We start from the raw sequence: 20,265 nt of genomic DNA on the forward strand, positions 1-20,265 counted from the left end.
AAACCAAAAATAACGGAATCATTTAATATGAATAGAAAACAAGATCCCTTTTATAAAAACTGAGCAGATAATTGATATTTTGAAAGTGTATGTCAAGGGTCCATCAGTCTTATTCAACGTGTCAAAGGAAGACGTTATTTCCACTCACACGCACAATTGCAGTTCATATTTGAATAGTTTCAATTATCTTGATCTTTAAACAAATCGGTGAAGTTTCAGTATCAGCCATTCAATGGAGTTCAGTATTCTCTTTGCTCACGAAGTTAAGGGGTTGGGGGGAAGGACAATATTCATAATTATATTCTATGTATGGATACAGATAAATAAAGACAGTATGCAATAATTGAAGTTATGACATTTGTGATTATTTAGGTTATGACAAATGACCCCACTATAGAAGCTTATCGATAGTGAAACCCATATGAATTCTGGTCTTGAGCACACTCTTGATCACTCTTCATCACCTTAGAATCACCAATTCTTAGCAAAGATGTCGCGTATGGCATCGGCGTTCGCGGAGCTCCTGCAACCGTCTCTGAGTTCCCGAACAGTGTTTGTGAAATGCGTCCCTACGCCTACAACCTTCTTCGAGCGCCGAGCTGTCCTACGAGCTGTCCAAAAGCTTTCGCACGAGACTGTTGAGACCTTCAAGAAGCTCGAAGTATGTATATGCACCTGTTGACAACAATATCGGAAGCTTTCATTCTAATAGTGGTACACGATATAGGATAACTCTTCTTACATTGTAGTCACAACCAAACCAGGCACCGCGAGCGGCCTAGTGAACGATTCACCCATCACGCGCGTTGTCATCTCGCAAGATCCGAATACCGCTAGAGATCCAACTACCTCTTCATGGGGTGCCGAATATGATGTGCGAGGGTCTATAACTACCCCTATCGACCCGATACCACCTTCCAGGGCGACAAAGAACACTCCCTCCCTTGAGGAACTAGGCATATCCTATATAACATTCACCTTACACATGTTTGCCGCGAATAGGTCATACTACCATAACCATGCAATCAAGCAGAATCCCCTACACGGGCCATGGCCACCGAATGATGGACCGGAGACATTCATGGCGGCCGCTTTGCGCCAGTGCGTACCGGCAGGCGCCATGGCTCCGGCGTTACGGGACTGGGATGCTGCCAAACAACTGTCGCGAGACTCCACGAGTTTCGCGGAGGAGAGGGCCGAGGGGGCAGCGACTGTCTTGCTCGGGAAAAAGCGTCTTACGTCTACGGAAGTTTTCCTGATGGAACGGATTAGGGCGCGGCGGAATGATGCTAAGATACCGGCTGTTATGAGAAGTTTGGTTGCGTTCGCAAACGAAACGATTCGGGATCAACCGCCTGTTGATCCGCTCCCCGATAAAACTTCGTCTAGAAAACTCGATGATTGGTCGCTCAAGTCTAATCCTAGCGTGGGTTTAGATGCCTCAACTCATGACGCACCTGATGCATTTGGTGGCACCCCTTCAGATCGTGAGGACCTACCACCGAATCCAATCGAAACAGAAACCAAAGGAGAATGATCTAAAGGGTAGATGGCTGTCCGAAATTACTCTTTTCTACACCTAAGGGTCGCAAGGATGCCATATTGAAACCTTCATTCCGTCGATTGAGATATACATTCGAGCCAATTATGTTCGGGAAGGATCATTCAATGATCAAGTCCAACGCGACATGAGATCTATTTTCAAGCCCTCGATATTGAAAGTCGTGGCTTGGAATGTCAAGGAACCTCTTTGAAATCAAAGAGACCCTGCCTAGACGGCTACCTACGATCCCGGCAAACAGAAAACTACCCAGTACTTGGCGCGTTTTGGGCGTTTGCGCTGTATCCTTCGATGCATCGCTCATTCAAGGGATGCCAAGGTTTGATGCCGAATTCTAGCCTACAAACAATGCTGAAACTATTTTGTTTTTGCTATATCGCGCAGCATCACCAAAAAATATTAAACTTGCAAATGTTTGCGAGTTTGCGCCGACATAGCCTTTGAGCTGTGGCTGGTTTTTGCTAGACTCGACAGCGAGGGCAATTGATGACGTGTCGTTGGCTTTGACTCGGGCGCTGCCGTTGGTTGCATGGTTAGCTGCAGGCCGCCGTCATCTATGGTCAAATCAAGGCATAGGATAGACTGCTCCAGAACCCCGGCCCTCCCCACAAGGATCCAACAAAGACTACACCCGACCTGCAAAGCCACGACGTCACTACGAATCTTCAGCTCTATTTGTATGGCTGTGTATAGCCTTGGACGGCAGTTATGGTGGGACAAGCCGAAATGAGTCTGGAGCCACGCTTCCGACATGGACATCTGCCGACTATCCGCTAGGGCTCTTCAGGATGAGGATTACGAGCCTGTCATCAGGTTACCGTATGACGTTGCAAGATCGATTGTCTACGTATCGAATCGCGATCTCATAGGTGTAACGGGTAGGGGATCGTCACACATCACGCTCCGAAGCCTCGAAAGGAACGGTCTGGCATGTTTGTGCCAAGGAAATTCAATAATACCACCATTAAGCCAATTGCGTACCCCAGACTTCATGCTTACATATATTTGACGATGAATCCGTTCGTGTGTCTCGTGTGATTTTATTTATCCTACGTTTGTTTGGGCGGTTCGCAACTTTCATTTATACCTATATACATATATCCGCGTATATACATATTTCTCTCTCACTAATATTCCGTGTCGCTCACACGATACACAAGACAGCGTACACTGACGGAGGCTCTATCGCAATGGCGCGAACAGGCTTCTTCCACCATATCGGCACGTTCCTGCTATTCGCAGCGACGGTGCTCTTAATCATCACCGATATTTCGGCTCCAGTCGTCAATCGCATTTCGATGCTGAAAGTCGACCTCACTAGCGGTTCATCCTCATCATTTAATAACAATGACCGCAATCCCAGTATCACCTTTGGCACCTTCGGGTACTGCGTGCGCGACACCCTAGCGTAAGTCGAATCCACCTCCCATATTTCGCAATTAATACACGAGACCAGGTAACTGACAGCGCACATTCTAGCTCGGGCCAAGACTTTTGCTCCAAATCCGAAGTAGGCTATAACCCCGTCTCCATCATCGACGAGAACGTAAACGGGCTCTCCTTCTCGGACGCGACGGAGGACTCGTCGAAGGCGCTCACGCGCGTCATGATCCTGCACCCGATCGCGACGGGCCTCGCCTTCATCGCCTTCCTGCTCGCGCTCGGCGCCGGCATCGTGGGAAGCTTCCTCGCCGCGCTCATTTCCTTACTTACCTTCGTCGTCACACTCGTCGCCCTCGTGTGCGACTTCGTCGCGTTCGCGATCATCAAGAACAAGATCAACGACGCGGACGTCAGCGCCTCGGCTACCTGGGGCGCGGCGAGCTGGACGCTCCTGGCCTCGGCTATCTGCAGTTTCTTGGCCACGTTCGTGGTCTTCTTCACGTGCTGTAGCGCACGCATGCATAGGCGGCGCGAAAACAGGGTTAAGAATGTCCCGGAGGGCTACGGGACGCCCGGGAGGAGACGGTGGCGCTGGTAGCTCAGGGGTAGGGCGCCAGAGTGGGTTGTAATGTTTGATGTGTCTTTTCGAACGAATTATGACGAGTGCGATGGCGTGCAGTGGATGGGACAATGGAGAAAGCGGTGTTAAAGAGACGGGAAAGGGAGATGTTTCGTTTTTTTACGAAGCATATTGGTCGGCTTTATACCCTTCACAATTAATGAATGACTTTATGGACGAATCGAATGCGGAATTGATACCACTGTAAAGAGAGTTATGGCCTTGAATTTTCTATTGTTAGTTACTTAATGATGATTATCAGCACTTTCTCCTGCGCATGATTATAGCTTGCCATGTGAATAATTCAGAGATCTTCCACTAAATGAGTTGAGGATTATTCGAAACGAAATTTTCTTGCGCGCACAGGTCTAGCATATGCATAGAAAAAGGGTCGCTATCCTCAGCTGTAGAGGACTACAACTTTACCTATCGAATTGCAAAATTTCCTCAAGCAAATACTTAGTAACGGATTGATTGCAGGATCTTTAATGCTAAACTTCAAGGCCTAAGAGAAACAAGCCATGTTGGCCCATTCCTTAGCCCATTCCTTCCAACCTCTTCCCCATTTCCTTTTTCTTGTCGATATGTCTCTTTCCTCATACGCTGGCACATTTTGGAGAACAAACATGATAGACCAGACCACAGCCACCACAGTAACTAGTGCAGCTATGAACTTCCAGAAAGTTCTAGGATCTAGGAATGTCCTTGAATCGGAGTTGACAGAACTCAAACTAGACAGTCCCTAGATACGTGTTTCATGGGTAGTTAGCCGCCAAGATAAATCTTCCTACTATGGATTGTCTGTTTCGTGGCTCTGACTTACCGCCAATAGAAATACCGGGAGGTATAGAGATGCAACTATCGTCAAGATGCGAATCCTGTTTGAGGTTTCCTTCTCTAGCTCATGCCCAATTTGGCCATTCACGGCCATTGCGGTCATGACACTCAAAGCCTGGGCGCTTGTTGCTTGGGATGCTTCGTTCGCAACCGTATTCCCGAGGCCTAGTTTGCCATTGATATGCTCTAGTATGCTTATGAACTGTGGTCGAGAGAGGTCAGTCAACGGAAGTTAAGACGTAACATTTTGGGTTTCCACTGACTAGATTGGTTGCGTCGGACGAGCGCTCCCTGAGTCCCAGAATACAGCTTTTCATGTATCTTACTTCTATATCGAAGTCATCTAACTCCTCAAATATAGCTGCCATCAACTCTCGTCTCATATGGACCGCTATCTTTGGGATTATACTGCGGATTCTTCGACTGAGTTCCGCAGTAGCATCTAGAACAGAAGTAGCCTTCAATAACTCTCGACGAAGTCGTTGAAGCCTCTGCAAATCTTCGAAGCACAGTTTATAATCGTTTTGGGTGACGGCGTCCGTCCCCGAGAAGAACGATTTTCCTTCCTGTAAATGATCATTAGCCTACATCTGTGCCAGCTCCTGTTTGAATCTAATTACGCACAAACTGCTCGAGTTTCGAATTCTGGGCGGCTATGTAATCGCGCCAACCATGGAGGGAAACGAAGAGTATCATGACGTGGATCAATGGATGGCGGGAATAACGAAATTCTTCATCGTACCAGAATTCGTTAAGCTTTTCTGGTAATCGAGACTTAAGGTCAGGAGAGGGCTTAACTAAGAACCAGACGGATGAGAAACTTCGGGAATGCATTCGATGATAAACAGCGGTTTGTCCGAAAGACCATGACTCTTCCGTTTCACCAGCCATACGATTCCGTTCAAGGAACTTGATAGTATAGCATGTTTCCACTACACATTATCGTTAGATCGAATGAATTAGTCAAATCATACAAAAAAGACTTACGGTCGCCACTCCCATTCAATGGGTCCCGTGAGTGAAAACTATTCCATGTGTTGTCGTCATCCTTTTCCCATGGACTGGAATTGCAAACAGACTCGGTAAAATAGGGGAAGACATTATGTTTTGTCGTGAGATTAGTCCATGTCTCTTTAGTGACCAGAAGTCGGTTCCAGAGGTTGCCTTGCTCAATGACACTGCCACACGAGATGAAGAGGTGAGTATTTCATATATCTACTTGGATGATGGATTTAAGCTTCCCCTAAAGAGGGTAAAGAAATTCCGCTAGGGTGTAGGTACGCACTAGAAAATATCACGAAACTGACTGGATGTAAGCTTTAGTATATTGTGAAAGATGCCTGTAATGACTTACCTGGCGGTTATGGTCCCAGAGCAATTTCATATCTTGCTCGCCAAGCTTACGTTGCTCGACTTCTTTATCCAATGTTTTAGAATTTACGAGATAGGAGATATGGGTTGAAATTCTCAGGGGTACTCACTATAGTCAACTCCAGCAACGACAACGATTGTTGGCGTCTTCCAGATTTCCACATTGTCGGCTTCAGCAAACAGTTTAGGCGTCTTGTTCAACAGTTCTTGCTGGATGGACTTTGCATCGCAATTCCAAAGGGCTTCTGGTTTCATTCGCGGCGGCATCTGAAGCTATGTTAAGAAGATCCTTGTAGATAGAACATACAGCCTGACGCAGACACAATTTCTAGGTAGATAAGAGTACGTTCTAATCATTTTTCTACCTAGATATTGAAATTAAGGCCTGGAAAACATTCATCATCATTGAAGCCACCAATGCGAATGGATATCAAATTCAAATGAACCCCCGCCATCTGTCTAGTTCCAGCAAGTATGGCTTGTGACGTGTCAGCGGCCGTATATGCAGATTAGACACAGATCGGCAGCAATTGGGTAACTGCAAAACATTTTGCAGATATGTGGGTTCGTCAACCAAAGCTAGCCGCTATACTGAATAGATACCTAGTATGTTGGTTTTATAATATTGGTTGGGTTATTTCATCTCTGCAGAATTCTCTAACTCTGCTCGTGCCACATATTCTCCCAGAGCTTACGTACGACTTCGTATATAACTTAGGTGTCTTTATTACTCTGTCGTGTTCGTTGCGACTGGCATCGATCCTAAACTTTCACACGAAGTTACTGCTACATCGAGATGATGATGTCCCACCTAAGAGCCATTTAGGGTTGATCCATTTATGAGACAATAACCAATCGTGTTATTTCATTCTTGACATGAATGTTATCTCAACCAAAATGGCATCACTGTCATATATGTACTGCGAGTTTTCCTTTGATACTGAGGTATTCACCCAGGTAGGTGGTAAGTATGCTATCTAATTTGGTATTACTGTTACGACCTCACGTTGTTGTAGTTATGCAAAGCTGGACAAGAGAAAGTACTCGAGATCCCTGAGAGGGCACTTTTAATGGTGATCGGGGTTTCTGAAGTGGATACATCTAGCTAGCTACCTAAATACACAATTCTCAACAATCCTCTTCCTTTCATATGACTTGTATTGTTGTTTTTATAATGGCCCTGTTCATAACCTTCGGACGTAGGTGCTAAAGTAGGTAGTGAATAGGTATTTACCTAGTACACGAGGCATATTTAGGTATCCGCTATTGATAGCTGCGTTTAGCCAATATAGTGGTGATTTACTGTGATCTCCAGGGCTATTTTAAGCCGCAGGGTCTAGAAACATCGAAAACAAAGAACTAGGTGTACAGCAACAGCACTATAAGTGCTGTTTCAGGTAGTGTTCCTTCGTGAGTAGCAACTAGCTGAGCGAAGCTGGTTAAGCTGAAAACCTCTTCTGCAGAAACGAGCTCATCAATTCAGCGACCTCCTCAGGTTTCTCGAATGGGACCCAGTGACCACTATCAACGATGGTTTCTTCCCAGTCCGGCAAGAAACCTCCCTGCTTAGCCGGTATTGACAGCTCCGGTCTGCATACAGGGTCCCGCGTACACGCAATGTAGTAGGTAGGCACACGAACGATCAACCTGTCCTTGTCGAGATCCTTGATGCTATCGGAATTCACGCCGGAATACATTGCTTTGTAGTAACACAAGGGAGCCTCAAAGCCGTCCCGCTGAAACCGCTCCAAAAATCGCTGTCGAAACGCTGGATCTTGGGCGTAGCCGCGCAACTCGACCTTTCGGTCCTTGTCACTCAGCCATTTTCTCATCTCCCCTCTTTGGCACCATATTTGCTTTGTCCAGTCACGAGGCGCACCATGAATGGCATGGTAAAAGCGGTCTATATTCGCTCTTAGGAGTGCAGGTGCATCATCCGAAATGAAGAACTCCTGGTACGCATGGGCAGGATAACCCCATAACTTCTCAAACATCGCATTCGCTTCTTCCAAGGTTGGCTGATTGGTAGATGGTAGTATGTAGCCGAGGGCCAGCAATATGAGGCCCTCTACCCTGGTTGGATGGTGAAGGTATAGCCTCTGTGCGATAAATGAACCCCAATCATGTCCGACCGAAATGACTTTTTCGACATGCTCAGTATCTAAGATATCGACTAAGTCATTGCTGTGCCCAGCGGAACTATAGGCAGCTGGGTCTGTGGGCTTGGAGGTGTTCGAATATCCGAGAAGGTCGGGTATGATTAGGTTGTATTGCGTTAATTGCTTTGCGATCCCATCCCAAAGATGGGCATCATCAGGAAAGCCATGTAGGAGAAGTAGAGTTGGCCGGGTGGTGTTGCCGGTGGAAACGTAGTAGGAATACGTAAAGCCACGGGTCGTTGTGATTGTTTTCCGTTGAAATGATTCCATAGTGATAGAGGCGGCGGCGGCGGCGTGCAGGTCGCAACGCTTCCCCAACAAAAGTAAAGATGGAAAAGCTACAAACGCCTGGGAATCTGGAGCCGGTGTACCGGAGGGTTTTCACTCTTTACAAGAGAGGACCGGCCGCGCGGGCTACAGGCTCTGGCCGGGGAATATCTGGAATGTCTGTATGGTGTACAACTGCTGTGAGGGGATAGGACAGGCCACCGGACGGCGGGCGGCGGACGGTTGTCGGTTGTTGGTTGGAACAAATGTCAAATATCCTATGCAGGTGCATGATCTAATACCAACCAACCAACGTACCTACATAGCTGGATATCATGTTGTCAGATTACCAATCAATACCACACAAACATTAAAATTCATATATTTGTCCACGTTTTCCTCCGCCTTTTCCGATCGAGAGCCCACCCAGATGCCAGCGAACTGTCTAAAAGCACGGTAGGTTTGACTAAAGGCACAGTAATCCACACCAACTACTCCTAACTTAGGTTGGACATGCCTGTATAGATCTAAAATACTTAGGTATCTTTTTAACTTCGGTACTATTACTACTAAAGTCCTCTATCGTTAACTTTGTTGTTGCCTTTGACAACCTTTCTTAAACTACCTAATTATTATTGAAGCTGTAAAGAAAATACTAGCCCGTTAATAGATAACTATCCTATCGCAATGAGCTAGAGCTCTTAAGGAGCTTTTCGGGTAGCTTCATAATAAGAAGGATTACTAACAAATATAAGTAAGTCAATATGATATTACTACTTGATTTCTCCAATCGTGGCTTCTGATGGTCTCACGTTGCAAATCGAATTGACGATAACGTCCTCATAGATTTGGATGGCCTTTGCCTATCTCTCGCCGAAATTATCCGTCAGTGTCTCTGGCATATTATCGGAGGAAAAATCCCTTCTCCTCGAAAGCCAATATACTGATGAATAAGTAGGTATCCTCCTGCGTGCCTCCGATGATTTTGAGCACCTAAATCTCTGGTTTAGAGGTCCTCGCGAGGATTGTGAGGTGGACGGTTTTCATTGAGCCTTGCTCCTATTAAGTGCCCGATTTCTAACAGCCCAACACGCTTATTAGTACTGGCTACGCAAAGCTCGCCTTCGTACCCTAACGGGTACTGCGCTTTAACTAGCCAAAGTGTAAGTAATTAGCCAAGTATCTTTACATATATCTTTCTTAAAGATATACAAACAAGGATTCTTGCTAAGACAAGCAGAGTACATGGATTTTATATAGAAACTCCTTATCTTTTAAAGTATTTGGCTAATTACCTGCACTTTGGCTAGTTAAAGCGCAGTACCCGTTAGGGTACGAAGGCGAGCTTTGCGTAGCCAGTACTAATATGTACATGACGGACGAACCTAAATACTCTCTACCAGAGTCGGAAAAGGAGGTACCTACGGAGTATAACTGAGCAAGACACGGCCATTACCCAAATGTTGAAGGATACCTATGCATCTTAGCATCAACTTATCTTACCAAACCGGGCCTGCAGATTCTAGACTTGGAAATAGCAGACGGCATCTTCCTGCGCCTTATCCGATCAATCTTTACCGAGCCCTATAGACCTCTGGGGTATGATATATGGGGAGCTTCGGCCCACTCGTAGCTTTATCACCCTGCCCAAGACGATGGCCTCGAACGGAATGTCAGGTGCGCAAAGATAATGGCGGGACGCATCGCGACGGTTTATAGCGTGTGAAATATTGAGTCTCGGGCTTGCCTTTGCTCAGAAGTCGGCTGCTTGAAGATGAGCTACGCGCGTGATTACCGAGGTAGGTGAGTTAAGAAGACTCGGGAACGCAATATCTTATTTTCTCTTCTTCTCAAGATCTATACGATTATATGTGGTGGTGATTATTTGAACGCTACATGCAAAATTTACAATTAAAAACAAAATGACATTAGACCTTGCAATCATTTGATCCGGTTGCTTCCTACCTACCTTATGTAGGTACCTATAGCTATGGATATCACGTTCCACGAAGGCTAAATATCAATGACGCAGATGTACCTACCTAGTGAGAGCGTACTTTCCAATTTGAATTGAGTTATAATAAGTATTACCCAATCAGAGTTATCGTGGGCTTTGGTTTAGATAAAAAAGCTGAAGCGAGAGAAAAGATGGCAACAGCAACGGGGACAAAACTGCAAGAACCTTCCTCCAAGTAAATTTATCTCGCAATCAGTTCAAACTTGTTTTTTCATAATTCAACCATCATACACCAAACTTTTTCATCCTTCTTCACCAAACCACAATAACTACATTCAACATTCCTGCTGCTACAACATGTCTCTTCCAAATTCGTTGAAAGAGAATGCCAATAGCAAGAAACATAAGCTCCCCGGTTTTAGATGTTCTGTCAAGAGTCAGTCACGACCTATGGGACATTACTTCCCTCATCCTCTCTGGCAAGGGTTTAAGAGTATCAGGCTCACCTATCGTGAGATTCGCAGTCAGTAACCTAATTTCACTTCTCTGGAGCTATAACGCATGATAGCTAACAACTTACTCTTTGGTATATTAGTGATGGATTTCATAAACCGGATTACGGACCAATGCGGTTGGGAAGAAAAGGTCTTTGACAATTCGATTGTTGATGATTGGCAGAAAAAGACCGATTCTATCCAATCGGGGGTGTTGAATGGAGATGTATTTCTCTCTAAGAATATGTTCGACTATGTAAGTCATCTACCGTGGCTGCCAAATGCGACGTACGTGGAATGTAATGGACTAATGTAACCTACCTAGTGTATCGAGGAACTCCGTGTCAAGGCAAAGCAAGCAAAAGTCACTGGGATTGTCGACGTAATGGATGCTGACATGGCAGTCGCCAAATCTGATATTATCATTCCCTCCTCTTTGGCTGAGGCTTTGAAAGCCAGCGTCAAGTCCTTGGAGGACGTACCTGAAGTCAAGAAAAACTGGCAGCCCAAGTCTGATCAGACTGTCCTCAACCTTGTAGACCCATCTCTGTTCCCAGTAGTATACGGTACTACACGAGTTCTACCTTACGGACATATCCCCCTACATAATTGTACTTCATCCGCTGGCGAAGGGGAGACTACTATGCCATTCACACGACGTCTTGGTACTACGCCTCCATCCAGGTGGGCAAGCCACCAGTGGCTGCCCACCGATATCAACTGGAGCGAAGCTGGGTTGAAGATCGCGAGCTATATCAATGATTTGCACCCAGAAGACCACGACGACATGTACAAGTTGCTGGAGGAATTCGTCGCCGCTGCAGTCACGTTGTGGGAAGAATGTATATCTTTCGTTCCCCTCCGACACCCTCGCATTGGCGTTGATGAGCGAAGCAAACCCAACGTCAAATTCTACTTGCCTGAAGGCGTCCACTTCGCAATCCCGGACAGCTACGTGGAGTACACGATGACCGATGGACGCCGCTGCTATCGAAAGGGCTATGAAAACTGTCGGGAGTACCAGGAGTGGTTCCATCAGCACAAAATTGGTTGGCCTGAGCCACGGATCGGGATCGGTTGTGAGCGTATTATTCCCGAGGCTCACGGAACACCCAGAGCTACGAAGGTGAATCTCCGGACAAGTTTTCCCCTTGGTATACAGGTGGTTTTTAAATTTACCAACATACACCTATCCCCTGAGAAGCCACACTTTAAGGGTGAGAGTTGGTCCGTGGAAGGTGCTCTGAACGATCGGATTGTGGCCACTGCGATCTACGATTATGATGTCGAAAACGTCACCGATAGCCGAGTAGACTTCAGACAGTACATCCGCGATGAGACGCCAGAGAATGGATTACATTACAGCGAACAGGAATCGCGATGGTTTCTCGAGACAGACTCGCCCTTCCAGGAGATCGGACACGTGAACATAAGGCCCGGACGTATGCTTGCCTACCCCAACGTGTTCCAACACCAAGTACGGCCTTTTCAGCTACGGGATCCGACTAAGCCGGGGCATAGGAAGATTCTTACTATGTTCCTCATCGACCCTAATATCCGCATAATATCAACTGGAGTGGTCCCGCCTCAGCGGAGAGACTGGTGGGCGCGCCAGATAGCGTTGATATCTCCATTCTCTAAGCTTCCGACTGAGGTATTTGACATGATTATGAACTTTGTGGAGGGGTTTCCAATGAGCTTAGAGGAGGCTAAAGCAGTGCGGGAAACCGTTTTAGAAGAGCGAGTCAACATAAATCGAGAATGGGAGCGCAAAAAGATTGATGAGTGGGACAACCCATTCGAGGACTATTGAAGTTTGAAGGTCACATTCACGGATGTTGCTAGCATCCCAGAGGAGCTATTTGCTAATTGCTATCTCGGGGCAGGATTAGGTGGGAACTAAAATGAATGAAGGGATAAACCAAGGAATATTTTTGCTGAAGGTTGAGGCTAGAAATAAGGCTTAGATTCTCCCAAGATTAACCACGTAAGGTCGTTGTGGATTGATTGATATAATAAAGAATGCCCAGACGCGAAATAGCTGGTCTGACTGTGATTACGTGTCAGATGTGTGTCTACACCGAGAAATCCGTTCCGTCAGGACCGACTCCGAGCTCCGAGCCGACCTCGGACTCGGGTTAAGATCAATTATACCAAAATGGGGATGGCAAGCCAATTAGCATTGGTCGAGCTGAAACTGCGTAACCATCTAATCTTATCTGATCCGAGGGCGTAGTGGACTTATGTATGTACATAAGCAAGCCGCCGGACCCCTGAGTCTGGTAGACAGTCAGCTTTCGTTCGTATTGTTGGTCATAGAAATAGTGATTCTTTTCCTCTTTCCTTTCTCATCTTGTTCTTTATTTTTCCATTGAAATATACCCTCCCAATATTAAGCGTTGTCGGAATTTATGTTTTACGGTTTCTAGGCGATATACACGTTAGCTAAGTTCTCGTTAGATTCTCCGTCTCCGGTTATACATAGACTTTGAGCGCGGTACTCCCGGATCGCGATTAAAGATGTTGGAAAAGCCACTTCTCGTGATCGATGGCGTCGGTTTCGCCTTGTCTTCCGCTCTCTCAAACCTCCGTCGCTCACTATCTTTCCGCCTGAAGCTTCTGAGATACGCGATGTCTTCTTCCTCCAAGTCGTCATCTTCCTCGGAGCCTAAGAAACCCCGAAATATCGTCATTGTGGGGGCTTCTATGGCGGGCTACACGGCTGCGCGCACCATCGCGCAGTACCTGCTGCCGGACTCGGAATACCGCATCGTCGTCATCGAGCCCCGCGGCCATTTCCACTTCACCTGGGTCCTGCCCCGATTCTGCGTCGTCGAGGGCCACGAGCACAAGGCCTTCATCCCGTTCGGCGGGTACCTCCCCGCCGGATCCCTCGAGGCCGACGGGGGCAAGGTGGCGTGGATCCAGGACCGCGTCGCGAGCGTCTCGCGCGAGGCCGTGAGCCTGCAGTCCGCCGGCGGCGAGGAGATCCCGTACGAGTTCCTGATCGTGGCTACCGGCGCGGGCGCCACGGACTCCCTGCCCAGCCGCGTGCCGGCCGACGACAAGGCCGAGGGGATGGAGCTCTTGCGAGAGATGCAGAAGCGGATCCGCGAGGCTAAGGATCTGGTCGTTGTGGGCGCGGGCGCTGCCGGCGTCGAGCTGGCGACGGATGCGAAGTCGAAGTACCCCGAGAAGAGGGTTGTCTTGGTGCATTCGAGGGATGCGGTTATGCACCGCTTCGGTCCAGAGTTGCAGAAGGCTGCGCGGGATGGGATTACGGAGCTTGGGATTGAGCTTATTACCGGTGACAGGGTGGTTAGCGAGGATAAGGAAAAGGGCATTGTCATGTTGAAGAGCGGCAAGGAGATCGTGTGCGATTGCTTGGTTTGTGCATCCTTTTCCATTCTCCTCTTCGACCTTGAAGCTAATAGATTCCAAAGGTGAACTGTACTGGTCAGAGACCCAACTCTAAGCTTGTTGCTGCGCTGAGCCCGACATCTATATCGGAGTCGGGGCATATCCTCACCAAGCCCACTTTACAGATACTGGATGACTCGCTACCGAATATCTATTGCTGTGGTGACGTATCCGAGAATAACACGGCACATCCTAACTCACGGTCTGCGATGCGTCAGGCCAAAATAGTCGGCTATAACGTGGTTTCCGCCACAGAAGGCGAAAAGCCTAGGGAGAAATACATCCCGCATTGGACGGATGGCGGGATTAAGTTGACTCTAGGACTTGTAAGTCCAACCTACTTTCTTCCAAGTTCACCTATTTTCACATGTTACTTGCTGACGCTAATTCAATGTAGGATAAGTCTGTTGCCAATCTCGGCGGCGCAAAAGCTGGCTTCGTCATCCCAACGAAGGAAAAGAATATCGCTCTCATGTCCGCTGGAGCTTGGCACAAACTGGGCGCCAAACCATTTGAAGACACCGGGTCTGAATTCTTAGCCAAGATCAAGGCTAAGATTTGAACGAGCGTTGGTTTTCCTATATTTACCATACGGCCAGACTTCTCAGGTAGTTTTGGTATCATTAACATATCAGGGGTAGAATCGGAGTTCCGGAACAAGATTAATGGCATCGCGTCGTAATAGAACTAAAGATCTAGACTATTAATAATACCAATTTGGAGATATCTTACCTACACCAAGAGTGAAGCTTTGTGTCATAAGTTACAGTACTGAAATATCCCGAACAAAGCCGAGGAGCAAGTCATCGTCAGGAATCTGAAGAAAGTAGTCGGACGAGCGGGCGTCCTGGATGCCTAATAGGGTATCCAGGCGTATTCCTCAAAGCAGCCTAGGTACCTAGCTTTGGAAAAGAGAGCACCCCAAGCAGCTTACAAAGCTACAAGAGTCGCCACACGTCCTCACGCCCTGGAAATCCATCGAAAGGAATATATGTATTTCGTCTCCCGGATAATATCCTATCCAATCCATTGGTCGAGCCTGCTTGCCGAGCGAGACATTGAGTCTACAGCCGGGTATTTTAACCACCGTCCTCAATTATCTCTAACGCTAGTCTAGCTCACGGGATTCACATCTGGGGTACAGACGACCATGCGGCTATTGGCTTAGGCGATAGTACTTCGTCTTGGCGATGACCTGCTTCCCGGGATTTGACACTTGTTCCTCGTGGAGTAGCGTGGCGTCTCGTAGCGTATATCAACATGCCTGCCTTTCTCTCCCATGAGAGCGATTCTCCCATCGGATAACGACCTATTCACCCAGAACCCACCGTTGAACTTGTTATTCAGTACCCAGAAGCAAAATGAAGCTTCTCGCCCTCCTCGCGCTAACCAGCGCCGCCCAGGCGCATTGTAAGTACCCATCCAAACGCAACACACCGCGACCAGACTAACGCGACGCCCATTGCTACCTACAGACCGCTTCTCCAAGCTCGTCATCGACGGGCAAGAAGAAGCCGAAGAATGGACCTCGATCCGGATGACCAAGAACTACCAGTCGAACGGCGGGGTGACGAGCGTGACGAGCCCGGACATGCGGTGCTACCAGGCGCGCGCGGGCACCGGCACCGCGACGGTGGCCGCGGGTTCCGAGCTGGGCTTCGTGGCCAACGCGGCCGTGACACACTTCGGGCCCGTCCAGTTCTACATGGCCAAGGTGCCCGAGGCCGCCGACATCAACACCTGGGAGCCCGCGGGAAACGTGTGGTTCAAGATCGGGAGCATCACCGCCGTGCCGCCTCTGGGGTCGAGCGAGGCTACCTGGCCAGCCTACAGTTAGTTCTTCTTTTTTTGCCCTCTCACTCCTTCCTCTTACCCCTTAACTGTCTACCTATCTCCTTAACCCCCCTCCCTATTCTACCCTCTACCTTTTTTTTTCCCACTGTACACCCCCCCTTTACCCAGATACTAACTAATCCCCGTCCCCGCAGACAAAAAAGTCGTCAACGTAACGATCCCCGCAGCCGTGCCCAGCGGCAAGTACCTCGTGCGCGTGGAATCCATCGCCCTGCACCAGGCCCAGTCCGTCGGCGGCGCGCAGATGTACCTCTCGTGCGCGCAGGTCGAGGTCACCGGCGGCGGCAGCGGGACCCCCGGCCCGCTCGTCGCGTTCCCGGGCGCCTACCAGCCGAGCGACCCCGGCCTGCTGTGGTCGTACTACCCCGTGCCTACCACGTACACGGCTCCGGGGCCGGCCGTGTGGACTGGTTAGGTTGAGATTGAGCGAGACCAGAGCTGGAGAAGGAGGAAGGGAAGGAGTGGTGAGGGGACGCAGATAAAAGAATATCGTTTAGCTTAAATTATAACATATTCCCGTTATCGCGATAGTCTGCGATAATTGAGTGATTCGAGTGTGCGAACCTATGTATCCCAGCTCCGTATGTCCGAAATCGAAGCTATTAATACACCTTATGTCAACATTAAAGTCACCCAAGTAACATAGGTAGGTAGGTACCTACTGCACATACTAGAGACCAAGTAGTATTCGAAAATCCGTCAAATTCATTTTCATTACCAGTACATCCTCGTAGAGCTCTACCTGGAACTATTTAGCTAAAGCGACTAGAAAAAGCCATGTACTTTGCCCGATTAGCCTCATCCTCCCCTCGAAGTAGCAGACTGAAAACTTGCAACTCTGAGACTGGTGGCTCGACGAGGTGGGCGAGGACATAGCACTACCTTCAACTCCTAATGAACCCATTAAGTATCAACAAACCCTCGCACAGACCTAGCCACTCGAAGTTCGGATTCCTATCCTAAGACAAGTTTCGCAAATCCTAATACGACATCTAGCGTTGTCGCTTCTTGTTCTTAGTGCGGCTACGATCTTCGTCTTCGGAACCAGCCCTCTCGCGATCCTTGCGTGACGCCTTCTTCTCGAGCTCGTCCCAATCTTCGCCTTCGTCATCCTCATCCGAGCCCTCTTCGCTAGCTTCGTCCGACGCATTGCTATCGAAGTCGGATTCATCTTCGCTAGATTCACTGGCTTCCTCAAGGTCAGACTCGTCGATCTCGAAGTTGGATTCTTCCTCTTCATCCTGATCATCCTCATCGTCACTTTCGTTTTGAAGGAAGGTCCAGCCACCGTCCATGAAGAACTGATGAGTGTCGGCCGTGACTGTCTTCATGATCGTGGGCCAGTTCAAGTTCAGGGGACCTTCCGTGAACGCGATATCACTTGAATCTAGCCACTCCTTGACATCTTCTAAAGACTCAATAGGTATTGTATTGATGTGCGCGGGGGGCCGAGTAAAGTCCTTGAACACAAATACTAGATCGAAGTTCTTCAGACCAAATCGCACACGTTCTAGGTGCGCGATTTCAATATCGTCCAGGGTGATGACCAGGAATGGTGGTTCGGTGAGCTGAATAAGACAATCTGTCGAGGGTTGAATCGTGACATTGCTTCGGAATGGCACGCCGCTAAAGCCGAGCTCTCGAAGAGGCATGTCGACCTCGACGCCCTCGTTCTTACCCGCCTCAGCAATTTTGTCCGCGAAGCTCTTGAATTGACGGTCGAGCTCCGCTCTGTGTCGACGGTCTTCTTGTTCCTGCTCGAACTCGTCCTCATCGCCGTGACGGTACTTCCGCTTTCGGTTACCAGTCTCGTCAAATTGAATGTCCGTAGCTTCTCGATAGAACTGTACATCCTTCGTCTTCTTCTTGTTGCCAATGATAATAGGATCTTTTAGGTGCAGATGAATTATCACGATGAGCTCATGGGCGCAGGGTTGGAAGAAAAGATGACGAATGTTAGAGAATAGTACGTCGACTCTCTGCTGGGTGTTAAGCGGCGATTGATATCGAATACCATTCTGGTGAATCTCGACCTTTCCGGGGACACGTTTGCCTTCCATCGCAGGGCGTATGAATACGTTGTCCATGACAGGAGGGCGTCGATCTGCAGCTAGGTTAATATGGGATCATTTTAGCATCTAAAACGGACTCACTTCTTATTTCGACCAGCTTTTCCTGTTCAACAACATCCTCCATATCCTTCTTTTCCTGCTCCTTCTTGGTAGCCTCCTTCTTCACAGTAGAGATCTGTGACGCAATCTCCTCATACCGATCACCGTCACGAGATCGGAAGGTCAGACTCCTAACAAATTGCGCCGAAGCGTCCTCAAACGGCTGATCATCCTTTCTACCTACTCCCTGACCAGGAGAAAGGAAATTGATCCGCAGATAGGACCACTCGCCCTCATCATTCTTGCTGGCGTTCTTGATGGTGTGTATATGGAAAGGTACCGGTCGGCCCATGATAGGGAGAACGAGGGTGTGGTTCTTTTGATCGACTAGTATCTCGAGATTCTTCACTTTAAGAGGCATTTGGTTTTCTCGTTTGTACGACTCGAACTTCTTGAACTTCTTCACCTCAGCACCATCCGGGCCTCCCGTAGACTCAGCAAATCGAGCCATGCCTTCCTTCTGCTTCTTAGCCGCAAGCTCTTTCTGGTGCTCCCTACGCCTCTTCTCTTGGTCTTCGTCTACCTGAGTAGTGCGCTCGGATCTTAATCGGGTGCTAGTGATGTTCTTAGTAGCCACTGCGCCTACACGGGAGTCCTTCTTCTCCTTCTTTGGAGTAGGCTGCATCTCCTCGTCGTCTTTGAAAAAGAATGAGGTCGCATCGAGGTCACTAGGGGCATCTCCAGTGAAAACGACTGGATCGCTGTTGGTCACTCGGATAGTGTCGATGAGGACTAAGGAGTAGGTCTTGCTAAGCTTGTCCTTTGGCGTCAGGTTCTCAATGTCAGTGAAACCAGTTGTTATGCACAACGTCATGCCGTCTTTCAAGGTGCGCGGGTTCTTGGCGCTCAGCAATAACGTCGGGTCTTTGCTCTCAATACCGATACCTGCTCCGACATTCTTGAGGAAATGTTTCTCCAATTCGGGCTTCTTGGATTTGATATAGCTCAGGGCCTTGCTGTAGACATCCTTGGCTGCTACACCATCCCTTATCTCTTTAAGAACCAAGTTGTGGACAGTGTAGAGGAATTTGTAGGTATTTTCTTGCGCCTTGTTCGGATCGACCAAGTACGTTCGCGCGATGGAAGAGCAGTATGACTTATATCGGAGACCCATGCCGGCGATGATAACACCCGGGTGAAGGTTATCGGCGGTAGGCTCTGACTGAAGCTTCAGATCATATTTGCCACCACTCTGCACGGCGGGACCAAGGTACCAATCCAGAGACGAAGGGTCGAAATCCGAAGGGAGTTTCTGCTTGTTGGGTAGTTCGACCGTCTTCCACCACTTCTCGTCGTCGAGCTTTCTATCAACCTTATCAGCGAGCACGCTGTGCTTCACCTTCTTCTCCTGGTCAAGAACATCGGACATCTGGTCTAGGAAGAAGGGCGTCATCAGCGCAACGCAAGCCTTGGACGCCGCTCGCATCGCTCGCAGCTCGGTTTCGTCTTTGACGGATAAGGCGGCCGTCGACAAGGCGGTGGACACGTCAACCTCCTCAATATCTTTACATTTTTGGCTGAAGATCTTTTTCCACTCATCGACGAAGGGACCGCCCGACTTATCCTTCGCGATAACACCGACTTTTTTCTGGTGAACCAGGTTAATCGAGGAGGCAAGAACGAAACAGAAACAGGGACTACTCACTCCTGCAGAATTGATGGTGTCGGTAATCTTGGTCCAATGCTTCTCGTTCGCCGCCGCGTCCTTGCCTCGAACTAGAAGTTCGATAGGAAATCTTCCGCCCTTTAGGGGCTCCAAGTGCTTAGCTGTATATAGTCGTTAGCCGCGCGATCGCATAAATGAGAGAAAAAAGGAATGGATGGTCGCCACCTTTCTTGGCCGTCGTGACTACATAGAGTGTGTCGATAGTTAGGAGCATGAGAGTGGTAGGGAATTCGTAGCCGAGCAACCAGAACTAGAAAAGGCGAAGCGGGTCAGTATGCATCTCGAGAGAATAATTAGAATGCGAAGAGGGTGGGCGAGACATACGTGCATAGCATTGTTCTTCTGAAAATCGGGATTCTCCTCGACTTTGCCCATGTTGATGAGAATGGAAGATGCGCCATTGAAGACGGCGTCTCCGGCGCGTTTATCGGCTTTCCAGGCATTAACGAAATGATTAATGCGCTCCTGGAAGAGCTTGCCATCGATCTTGATGTCTGCCATCTTTA

The 20,265-nt window shown here is 48.3% G+C and overlaps 8 protein-coding genes across 8 annotated transcripts; 5 read left to right on the forward strand and 3 right to left on the reverse strand.

Moving 5' to 3' along the window:
- Nucleotides 1–472: 472 nt before the first annotated feature.
- Nucleotides 473–1,716, forward strand: F4807DRAFT_300854 (uncharacterized protein). The gene is made up of 2 exons (XM_047994934.1): nt 473–661; nt 728–1,716. Exons 1-2 carry the CDS (start codon nt 491–493, stop codon nt 1,535–1,537), a joined length of 981 nt encoding a protein of 326 aa, XP_047849460.1. The 5' UTR covers nt 473–490; the 3' UTR covers nt 1,538–1,716.
- An 820-nt stretch (nt 1,717–2,536) lies between these two features.
- Nucleotides 2,537–3,813, forward strand: F4807DRAFT_300856 (pali-domain-containing protein). The gene is made up of 2 exons (XM_047994935.1): nt 2,537–2,969; nt 3,041–3,813. Exons 1-2 carry the CDS (start codon nt 2,752–2,754, stop codon nt 3,540–3,542), a joined length of 720 nt encoding a protein of 239 aa, XP_047849461.1. The 5' UTR covers nt 2,537–2,751; the 3' UTR covers nt 3,543–3,813.
- F4807DRAFT_445101 (uncharacterized protein) lies at nt 3,782–6,180 on the reverse strand. The gene is made up of 8 exons (XM_047999705.1): nt 5,882–6,180; nt 5,755–5,816; nt 5,686–5,702; nt 5,388–5,578; nt 5,025–5,332; nt 4,664–4,966; nt 4,387–4,602; nt 3,782–4,305 (listed from the first exon to the last, which is right to left on the reverse strand). Exons 1-8 carry the CDS (start codon nt 6,036–6,038, stop codon nt 4,069–4,071), a joined length of 1,491 nt encoding a protein of 496 aa, XP_047849462.1. The 5' UTR covers nt 6,039–6,180; the 3' UTR covers nt 3,782–4,068.
- A 641-nt stretch (nt 6,181–6,821) lies between these two features.
- Nucleotides 6,822–8,447, reverse strand: F4807DRAFT_445103 (alpha/beta-hydrolase). The gene has a single exon (XM_047999706.1). The coding sequence runs from the start codon at nt 8,198–8,200 to the stop codon at nt 7,211–7,213; it is 990 nt and encodes a 329-aa protein (XP_047849463.1). The 5' UTR covers nt 8,201–8,447; the 3' UTR covers nt 6,822–7,210.
- Nucleotides 8,448–10,232: 1,785 nt separating this feature from the next.
- On the forward strand, nt 10,233–12,815 carry F4807DRAFT_300951 (uncharacterized protein). The gene is made up of 3 exons (XM_047994936.1): nt 10,233–10,677; nt 10,750–10,904; nt 10,974–12,815. The coding sequence occupies exons 1-3, from the start codon at nt 10,512–10,514 to the stop codon at nt 12,459–12,461; spliced, it is 1,809 nt and encodes a 602-aa protein (XP_047849464.1). The 5' UTR covers nt 10,233–10,511; the 3' UTR covers nt 12,462–12,815.
- Nucleotides 12,816–13,168: 353 nt separating this feature from the next.
- On the forward strand, nt 13,169–14,630 carry F4807DRAFT_454310 (FAD/NAD(P)-binding domain-containing protein; the record flags this gene model as incomplete). The annotated part of the gene is made up of 3 exons (XM_048000560.1): nt 13,169–14,035; nt 14,092–14,394; nt 14,466–14,630. 3 exons carry the CDS (start codon nt 13,169–13,171, stop codon nt 14,628–14,630), a joined length of 1,335 nt encoding a protein of 444 aa, XP_047849465.1.
- Nucleotides 14,631–15,429: 799 nt separating this feature from the next.
- On the forward strand, nt 15,430–16,337 carry F4807DRAFT_465181 (glycoside hydrolase family 61 protein; the record flags this gene model as incomplete). The annotated part of the gene is made up of 3 exons (XM_048002243.1): nt 15,430–15,478; nt 15,544–15,900; nt 16,057–16,337. 3 exons carry the CDS (start codon nt 15,430–15,432, stop codon nt 16,335–16,337), a joined length of 687 nt encoding a protein of 228 aa, XP_047849466.1.
- Nucleotides 16,338–16,914: 577 nt separating this feature from the next.
- On the reverse strand, nt 16,915–20,260 carry F4807DRAFT_454311 (SPT16-domain-containing protein; the record flags this gene model as incomplete). Its single annotated transcript, XM_048000561.1, has 5 exons — nt 16,915–18,026; nt 18,076–19,681; nt 19,739–19,860; nt 19,925–20,009; nt 20,084–20,260. The coding sequence occupies 5 exons, from the start codon at nt 20,258–20,260 to the stop codon at nt 16,915–16,917; spliced, it is 3,102 nt and encodes a 1,033-aa protein (XP_047849467.1).
- Between the last annotated feature and the right edge of the window lie 5 nt (nt 20,261–20,265).

This window comes from Annulohypoxylon truncatum (genome assembly GCF_022578515.1).
Source record: "Annulohypoxylon truncatum strain CBS 140777 unplaced genomic scaffold F4807scaffold_49, whole genome shotgun sequence".
In the NCBI taxonomy this organism is placed as follows: domain Eukaryota; kingdom Fungi; phylum Ascomycota; class Sordariomycetes; order Xylariales; family Hypoxylaceae; genus Annulohypoxylon; species Annulohypoxylon truncatum.

Coding starts and splice junctions, on each gene's coding strand:
- F4807DRAFT_300854 (XM_047994934.1), top strand. CDS start 491: ATGTCGCGTATGGCATCGGCGTTCGCGGAGCTCCTGCAACCGTCTCTG. Junction 662..727: donor AGACCTTCAAGAAGCTCGAA/GTATGTATATGC, acceptor TACACGATATAG/GATAACTCTTCTTACATTGT.
- F4807DRAFT_300856 (XM_047994935.1), top strand. CDS start 2,752: ATGGCGCGAACAGGCTTCTTCCACCATATCGGCACGTTCCTGCTATTC. Junction 2,970..3,040: donor TGCGTGCGCGACACCCTAGC/GTAAGTCGAATC, acceptor CGCACATTCTAG/CTCGGGCCAAGACTTTTGCT.
- F4807DRAFT_445101 (XM_047999705.1), bottom strand. CDS start 6,038: ATGCCGCCGCGAATGAAACCAGAAGCCCTTTGGAATTGCGATGCAAAG. Junction 5,817..5,881: donor CGTTGCTGGAGTTGACTATA/GTGAGTACCCCT, acceptor CATTGGATAAAG/AAGTCGAGCAACGTAAGCTT. Junction 4,603..4,663: donor CGTCCGACGCAACCAATCTA/GTCAGTGGAAAC, acceptor TCTCGACCACAG/TTCATAAGCATACTAGAGCA.
- F4807DRAFT_445103 (XM_047999706.1), bottom strand. CDS start 8,200: ATGGAATCATTTCAACGGAAAACAATCACAACGACCCGTGGCTTTACG.
- F4807DRAFT_300951 (XM_047994936.1), top strand. CDS start 10,512: ATGTCTCTTCCAAATTCGTTGAAAGAGAATGCCAATAGCAAGAAACAT. Junction 10,678..10,749: donor CACCTATCGTGAGATTCGCA/GTCAGTAACCTA, acceptor TTGGTATATTAG/TGATGGATTTCATAAACCGG. Junction 10,905..10,973: donor CTAAGAATATGTTCGACTAT/GTAAGTCATCTA, acceptor TAACCTACCTAG/TGTATCGAGGAACTCCGTGT.